The sequence below is a fragment of the Phacochoerus africanus genome, chromosome 2, assembly GCF_016906955.1.
Source record: "Phacochoerus africanus isolate WHEZ1 chromosome 2, ROS_Pafr_v1, whole genome shotgun sequence".
NCBI lineage: Eukaryota > Metazoa > Chordata > Mammalia > Artiodactyla > Suidae > Phacochoerus > Phacochoerus africanus.
In genome coordinates this window covers 30,985,386-30,994,322 of record NC_062545.1, presented here as the reverse complement: position 1 = coordinate 30,994,322, position 8,937 = coordinate 30,985,386, and the positions used below count along the sequence as shown (strand labels likewise).

Below are 8,937 nucleotides of genomic sequence, written 5' to 3'. Positions count from 1 at the left end.
GAGGATAGAAGAAGCGGGGAGGAAGTATTCTGAAAAGGAGGAGATTCTGATTCAAAGAAAAGGTTCCTTTTTTCCCTTAAGCCTTAGAAACTTAAAAGCTTTCCATGGTAGACAAAATCCCACATGTGAGTGTGTGTGTGATTGTACACACACACACACACACACACACACACACACACTCGCAAATTTTAAGCAACTTCATTCTTCTAAGTTCCAGGCTTTTGCTTCCATCCACTCACACAGAATAAGTCTATTCAGTTTCTTTTTCAATAAACAAATTAGTAGTGTGGAAATGTGAGCTGAAAACTTTACCGAGCAAAATGTACTTCAGCGCTCTGCGAAACCAGGGATAGAAGAAACCATATATTAAGGGATTACATGTGGAGTTAAAATAGCCAAACCATGTCAAAGCATCAAACAAAACTACGGGAGTAGAGAAATTCAAAAAGGGATCCAATAAAATTGTGACAAAACAGGGAAACCAACATACTAAAAAAATACCCATCACGATTCCTAATGTTTTGGCTGCTTTCTTGTCTTTCCTCATCTGATTATTTTGACTTTCTGGCAAGTTATTGATTGCACGAGCATGTTTTCTGGATACTGCAAAAATTTTGCCATAAATCCCAACCATCACAGCCCCAGGAGTGAAGAAACCTGCCATGAACAAGGTGGTGCCCCATAGCTTGTTGAACATCACCGGGCAAGAACTGGAGCAGGCCACCAAGATATCATAGCCTTCTATTCCATCAGCATAGGCCTCCGAGAAGACCACTCCAAATGCAAATGCTCCAGGGACCAACCAGCAGAGAACTAGCAACTGTCTAATGACTGGAATTGTCATCTTGGTGGAATACTGTAAGGGGTAACAGATAGCATAAAATCTGTCAATGGCCACCGAACAGAGATGGAAAATGGACGTTATGCTAAGCATCAGGTCAAAACTGTAATGAATCTTGCAAAATGTAAGCCCAAAATACCAGCAATTCTCTACCGATCTGATCATACTATATGGCATGATGGTGAATCCCAAGAGGAAATCAGTGACCGCCATGGAGAGGATGAGGAAGTTGGTTGGTGTGTGAAGCTGCTGGAAGTAGGAAATGGAAATTATCATGGCAAGATTGCCAAAGACCGTGATGAAGATGGCTCCAGCCATCAGTGAATACATGGCAGCTCGGACACTCAGTGGCCTTTCACTGTCTGGGCAAGATTCACTTCCATGTTCAGAGCAATTCAGTATTTTCTTTAGGAAAAGCAAGAACACATGGAATGTTGTCAGTTAACAGATAAAATATTCTGTGTTTCATATATACTTTCGTGGAAAATTCAAGAAAGTCACAGAAGACTTGAAGATAATTTGCTCTAAAATATTACTCATGGTCTTTCTGATTTATTTATCTTAACCGGTATTTGCAATTTCATAGACTTCTAACCTAATAAGTTTCAGTGATCATTATTTACTTTATTCTTGTCTTCATTCAAATGACACCACCAATACTTCATAAGCACTTAATTTATCTTATGCCAGAGCCTAAAATTAGAAGGAGGTGGGGGTGGGGAGAAGCAAGGGGAGAGGAAGGAAAGAGGAAGGGGATGAAGGAAAAGAAGAGGCATGTTAATCATTGAACTGAATATAATGGATCCTCCCCATGTACAGAGGAAGAATGGATCTGTATTAGACAATACATTCATTTCTTCCTCAAATAAGCTGGTAACATATAATCAGATTTTGTTTGATTGGGGTCTATCGCATTTGGGATCCAGGGGTTATTATCTGAAAATAGTTTCATTCATAAATTCTACTATTTTTTTTTTTACTGTACTTCTATTTTTTTTCATGATAAGGTTGTTGGAAAGAAGAAGCATCATTTCAGGATGTCTAATTATCTGAGAGAATCATCCTCTTCAGCCAGTCATGGAAGTTCGATAAGCATCTTACCAGCCAGAACAGCTAAATCAGAAGTGGCCAGCGGCCAACACTGGACCACCCTCACTTCTTTGTGAAGAGCAAGGCACTTCTCCAGGGACTCTCCTCAAGCCCCATGACAGACAATAATAACATCGTGGCAGGTTTCAGAGTGTGGATCCCATAGAGAGCTAGGAGCAGGGGGTTAGTGAGCTTTAGACAACCAAGTCACCTCCACGAAGCCCTCCTTGTGTTGGGCCAGGGAAAAGGCACCATCTAAATACCAAGCAGAACCATTAATATTGCAGAAAGCCTTGGCCATCAATGACTTCATACATACCAGACCTGACCTAACCAGTTACTAATAGATAAACCAATAATCCTCAGCCTCTGGGAGCCCTGTCACACTCTGAGCTACAACTGTTTATTGAATGCCTACGATACAGGAGACACAGGGAAAGGGACAAGAAAGCACAAATTGGTCCCTGGCTGCTGAGAGTCTACAAAACACCGGAGGAGACAAAACACATCAACACTTGAAACCCGAATGATTCTGCCCCACAGAATGACAACTGTGGCAATGAATTGACCAAAGCAAGGTATAGGCAAAATGTACATTCAAAGCTCAAAAATGGACTAGAGAATGCAGGCTGGGGTTGACCAGAAGCCCCAGTGAGGATGTGCCTTTTGACCTGGCTCTCAGTGGGTAAGACGTGAACAGAAAAGAAAAAAAACCTACTCTAAGAAGGGAGGGTGAAGAAAAGACAGGAGGATGTCTGGAGACCTTTGAAAGTCATTTTCAAGGCCTCTGAAACACAGCAGAAAACATGGAGGGTTGAGGAGAAGACAGAGTGGGAAAAGGCAGGGTTTCTATTTCCGTAATCCGCCCCCCCCCACCCCATCCCCCCAGCCAGTGTCCTTAGCCAGTATATAGTCAAAGGAGCTTTCCCACTTTTTTTTCTCAAATTTAAGCAGTGACATTTTTAAAAGAAAAAAATTAGGAGTTCCTGTAGTGGCTCAGTGGTTAACGAACCCGACTATTAACCATCAGGTTGCAGGTTCAATCTCTGGCCTCACTCAGTGGGTTAGGGATCCAGCATTACTGTGAGCTGTGGCGTAGGTCACAGATGTGGCTCAGATCCCATGTTGCTGTGGCTGTGGTGTAGGCCGGCAGCAACAGCTCCGATTGGACCCCTAGCCTGGGAACCTCCATATGCCGAGGATGCGGCCCTAAAAAGACAAAAAAAGAAAAAAGAAAAAAATTAAAGTAATAAATAAGCTATAGGAAACTGAGTGCAGATTTTAAATTAGCAGCTTTCTCCAACAGATTCTAAGTATTGAGGCCAGGGCAATTTTATGCTCCTTACACATTCTGCTCTGGGGCCCCTGTCCCATGTGTGAAAAAGTAAAGGCTTATCCTGTATCATGAGTCACGTTGTAACAATGGATTGGAGGATGAGGGGGGGGATGTGGCTGATCATAGCCACACAACAGGAAAACCAGGAAAGTGAATTGAGGGGCTATTTACAGAAATGACAGGCTTATTCCTGAAAGGTAGTTTTGCCAAAATATTTTTATACAAAAATTTCTAAGATATGTACAACTGATTCCCAAACTACATTTATTTGTTTTCAGCAGCTACCTTAGGGTCTCTCTCTCTCTCTCTCTCTCTATATATATATATATATCTATATATATATATATATAAAGCATTCACCTTCTATTCCTCCTAACTTCCTCACAGGAAAAAGGTAGGAGAAAAAAAAGAGAGGTAAGGAATTTTTCTCCCTGTGGGTACCAAAATTTTCAACTAATTACCATTCCTCGTTAGCCTCCTGCTGGCCAGTTAAGCACATCTGCACAGTTAAGAAAGTACTGGAGGGAGTTCCCGTCGTGGTGCAGTGGAAACAAATCTGACTAGGAACCATGAGATTTAGGGTTCGATCCCTGGCCTTGCTCAGTGGGTTAAGGATCTGGTGTTGCCGTGAGCTGTGGTGTAGGTCACAGACTCAGCTAGGATCTGGCATTGCTATGGCGGGAACCCCCATATGCCTCAGCTATGGCCCTAAAAAGCAAAAAAAAAAAAAAAAGTACTGGAAAAAAAATGCAATAGTAGGAAATGGAAAGGAAGGTTAATCACTTTCAGCATGAACATGAAAAAGCCTAGGAGAGTCAAATAAAATTTTTTGGTTTTTTTTGTCTGTTTGTTTCTTTGGCCACACCTGAGGCATGTAGAAGTTCCCAGGCAAGGGATCAAATCCTCGATAGAGCAGCGAGCCAAGCAGCTTCAGTGACAATCTGGATCCTTAACCGGTAGCACCACCTCTTGGTTTATCTTTAGTCACTTTCTTCTTCTTTTTTTTTTTTTTTGTTGTTGTTGTCTTTTTGTCATTTCTAGGGCCGCTCCCAAGCTAGGGGTCTAATTGGAGCTGGAGCCGCCAGCCTATACCAGAGCCACAGCAACACTGGATCCGAGCCACTTCTTCGACCTACATCACAGCTCACGGCAATGCCAGATCCATAACCCACTGAGAAAGGCCAGGGATTGAACCCACAACCTCATGGCTCCTAGTTGGATTTGTTAACCACTGAGCCATGACCGGAACTCCAGTATTACACTTCTTCTTAAAAAGGAAAGCTAAGAGAAATAATTTCATTGTAATGAAAATTATGTGCACATAGGTGCACGCACGCACACACACATAGACACACGCACACAATTCTTGTGCTAAAGACAACTCCATGACAACACATTTTAAGATTGAATTGCAAAATTCTTGGTGTTTGGGGTTTAGGTGACTTTGATATTATTAATCATCCTACTGTCCCACTTTTGGAAAAGCCATGCTCCAATCCTTCTAAGCTTCAAGTCATAGGGTGTGGAGTCTGACTCACTTCCCTTTTAGTATTCAGGAACTTTCATCTGCTAATCAACTCTAAGAACTGTAATAAAGTTCTTTGAAACACAGACTAGGATGCCTGAGTTTGATTTTGTGTTTCTGGTACACCTGCCACAGAGCATTAGATGACATTTGGTGAGCTTATCAAATAGCCCTTTTAAATACACTTAAGCATCATTGTTGCCCATAGTGTATTGGCATGTTTCTTGCATGGAACAACCATCATCAGTTGAAACCTTTCAATAGCCGCATTTTTCAGATCAACTATCTGTGGAAAGCTAGGTGCAAAAACTGATATTTTCAAGGTTATAGTCTTCAAGTGTCATTTTTCCTATTCCTTTAAACCTATCAATGTAAGCACAGATAGATATAAAGACTGCAACAGAATTAAAGAGGAAGCCTGGCTCTGTCTCCATGACTGTTATGTTTCCCCATGCTTGTTCCTCAGGCACAAAACTCAGAGATTTGTAGCACAATGAATTTCTTGCCCAGTTAGCTCATGTCTGAACTGTCTTTTACCAAACTGTTAAATAAAATTGATTTATACATTCTCCAAGAAAGTGATTAAACTGTAGGAGCAGACCATAATAATAAAGAATTTTCTGATTTTCTAATATGATTTCATTTATTTTTACTCTGTCAAATTCATTTAGGGCTTCCATATTAAATATTCCACTTTTAGCACTCATTTTTAAGGCTTCTTCCTGATAATCATTCTTTTTTTCCCCATTGAATTATTTTGCCCTTGCCCAAGTAACTGACTTCTTTCAGTACAACTTTTACCAAAAATTCAACATTAATGAATCTTAACATATTAAATAATACATGTAAACAGCCATAGCACATGCCTGATGTATAAAGATCACTATCAAAGGTGATTTTCCTCTTGTCAATCTGCCCTTCCTCCCTCCCTTCCTTCCTTTCTTCCTTCCTTCATGGTTGGAATGAATATCATATTGAACATTCAAGAATGCGTTTGACCAGAAAGCATTCCCCCTAAGAAAGTCAAGGAATGGGATTGTTTGTAAAAACCCAGGTAATTGCCTTAACCCTTTGCTTCACATAGGTGAACACTTGTGTTAAATAATTTACTCAGCTGCTTATGAAGAAATAACACTTTCCACGATTCTAAATCTTCTTCCCAAGAGACACGTTGCATGTTAAAAGGCCGCATGTTATCTGTTCACATACTTTATCACAAATGTGCCTTTTTCCTGTTATATAGCAAAGAGAACTATATCTAGTCCCTTTTGATGGAACATTATGGAGGATAACGTAAGAAAAAGAATGTGTGTGTGTGTGTGTGTGTGTGTGTGTGTGTGTGTGTGACTGGGCCACTTTGCTGTACAGTAGAAATTGATAGAACACTGTAAACCAACTATAATGGAAAGAGTAAAAATCATTTAAAAAAATAACGATGATTCCAGTAGAATTTTTTTAAGTGCCTTTTGTCACAAATTCATAAGTCCTGCACCTGCACTCTTCTGCCTTCCTACACGTCTCTTTGTACATGACTGACATGCAAGAAAAAGGATCAATCCACCAGCAATGCTACTGCATCATTCAGGTCACAATTTGTTTCTTAAGAAAAGCTTAAGGAAGAGAAAGCCCAGAGCTGTCCTTAACCTCCGCTCCACATACCTGTTGCACGCTAGAAGATGGCATTGTTAATTAAACTCCTTGCCGATGGAAATTTCTGTTTCTTTTCTAACTAGTGTGAATGCTTTTATGGACCTAGAAGACCTGAACTACATGCCTTGTGCTATTCTGTAACTTAACAATTAGTCTCAGGGGAATTGGGTCTGAAAAAAAAATTTTTTTTAAGAGAAAACAAAACCTTGCCTTTCTAAATTTAAGAGCTAAATAAGCCTAAACTACTCTTCCATCCTTTCAGGCATCTCTGCTTGCCTGTTTTCATCACCTACAGCACTAAAAGCTCTAAGTCCACAACTATGTAATGACTGTAAAAGCAAATCTAAACTGTTGAGTTACGGGTGATCCTAAGGAATCTGATCCAGTTACAATGGGTGAGGCCAGCAGTTCAAGCAGAAGAATGGGCGTGTGTCCCCACCTCCTGGAAAATCTGACTGTCACAGTCCATACATCACCTCCCACACCAGTCACTGAGAAGAGGCCTTATCACCCATCATTTTTTGGTTTTGCCTTTATTTAAATGTGACTAAAAGAGCGCATCTCATCAACCCTCTTAGAGCTGGAGGAATGGAGCATAATTATTACCTCTTTAAGGAGCTCACATAATGATGCCAAAATCTTCCCAGATGCTACTGGCTTAAGTCTACTCATATGCTGAAGGACCTACTTTTTTGTTTGTGTTCTTTTAAAATGTGAAAGTTTGTTTTGCACTGATGGGGCAGCTTTGGGAGGCAACCTACACCAGTATAGCGGATATAATACTGGCCACTAAGAACCACTGAGTTCTGCTTGAATTAAAACTGAAGCTACTCTGCGATTTTAGTCAGTGTGGCTTAGGGCTTAGGGCTGTCACTTGGGTCTGCGATTTGGGCAGTCACATAGAGCTACATGGGGCCCTGAGTGTCGAAGGACCCAGGCTTAGTTCAGCGGCTCTGCTGTTGCCCTCTTAAAGTGCTTGGTACTTTTGGGGAGTTCCCATTGTGACTCACTGGGTCAAGGACTTGATGTAGCGTCCTTGAGGATGCAGATTCCATCCCTGTCCTCACTCAGAGGGTTAAGGATCCAGGATTGCAGCAAGCCGTGGTGTAGGTCACAGGTGCAGCTCAGATACTGCATTGCTGTGGCTATGGTACAGGCTGGCAGCTGCAGCTCTGATTCTCCCTCTAGTCTGGGAACTTCCACATGCTGCAGCTATGGCCCTAAAAAGACCAAAAAAAAAAAATGCTTAATACTTTTAAAAGAAAGAATTCCGCATTTTCATTTTGCGGTGGGCCCCACAAATTTACACAGCTGGTCCTGCTCCATTCTGCAGAGTACTTCTTGAAAAGAGAATGAACGAAAAAATGTCTTTTAATTTCAGAGCATATTCATGTTTATATTATAATATGATGAGAAAATGTATACAAAAGTTTTTTTGGTCTTCTCCAGGGCTGCTCCTGTGGCATATGGAGGTTCCCAGGCCAGGGGTCAAATTGGAACTATAGCCACCAGCCTATGCCAGAGTCACAGCAATAAGGGATCCAAGCCGTGTCTGCAACCTACACCACAGCTCACGGCAACGCCGGATCCTTAACCCACTGAGCAAGGCCAGGGATCCAACCCGAAACCTCATGGTTCCTAGTCGGATTCGTTAACCACTGAGCCACGACGGGAACTCCTATGAAAGCATTTTTAAAGATAACTTTACAACTTTTTGCTGGGAAGGCAGAACTTAAATGTTTAAGAGCAGAAGGCATTACTACTCCAAGGTTTATAGTAACTTCTGTCTTCTTGGGTGACGGTAAGTCATTTCGTATAAACTTCCTTGTTTCTGTAAAGCATTATTTAAGCATTCTCTTTTAATTTTGTACATGGGAGACAAGTAGCAGAGAAAAGTTAGACCATCAATTATCTTTTGGTTTTGTTTTGTTATTTTCTTTTTAAAGCCATACCTGCAGCATGTGGATGTTCCTGGGCTAGGGGCTGCATTGGAGCTGCAGCTGCTGGCCTATACCACAGGCTTTGCAATGCCTGATCCCTGTCACATCTGCCACCTATGCCGTTTTCGGCCACACTGGATCCTCAACCCACTGAGTGAAGCCAAAGATGGAACCCGCATCCTCATGGACACTATGCCAGGTTCTTAACCCTCTGAGCTACAATGGAATCTCCTCCAAAAGGAGTTATTTTTAAAGAGCTAAGGAGCCTGTGTGGAACAAAAGGAATGAGACTTGTTCTCTTCCCTTCTGAGGTTCACTGAGATTAGAATATATTTAATGACTGTAGGGAGTTCCCGGCATGGTGCAGTGGAAACAAATCCAACGAGGAACCATGAGGTTGTGAGTTCGATCCCTGGCCTTGCTCAGTGGGTTAAGGATCCAGATTTGCCCTGAACTGTGGTGTAGGTCGCAGATGCGGCTAGGATCTGGCATTGCTGTGGCTGTGGTGTAGGCTGGCAGCTGTAGTTCCAATTAGACCCCTAGCCTGGGAACCTCT

The 8,937-nt window shown here is 41.7% G+C and overlaps 1 protein-coding gene across 1 annotated transcript; it reads right to left on the bottom strand.

The window, feature by feature from the left end:
* Nucleotides 1-250: 250 nt before the first annotated feature.
* On the bottom strand, nt 251-7,164 carry LOC125120999 (trace amine-associated receptor 2). The gene is made up of 2 exons (XM_047769330.1): nt 7,126-7,164; nt 251-1,246 (listed from the first exon to the last, which is right to left on the bottom strand). The coding sequence occupies exon 2, from the start codon at nt 1,169-1,171 to the stop codon at nt 251-253; it is 921 nt and encodes a 306-aa protein (XP_047625286.1). The 5' UTR covers nt 1,172-1,246; nt 7,126-7,164.
* Nucleotides 7,165-8,937: the final 1,773 nt, after the last annotated feature.

What these genes read in the sequence shown, in the direction of transcription:
- LOC125120999 (XM_047769330.1), bottom strand. Translation starts at nt 1,171, where the DNA reads ATGTATTCACTGATGGCTGGAGCCATCTTCATCACGGTCTTTGGCAAT.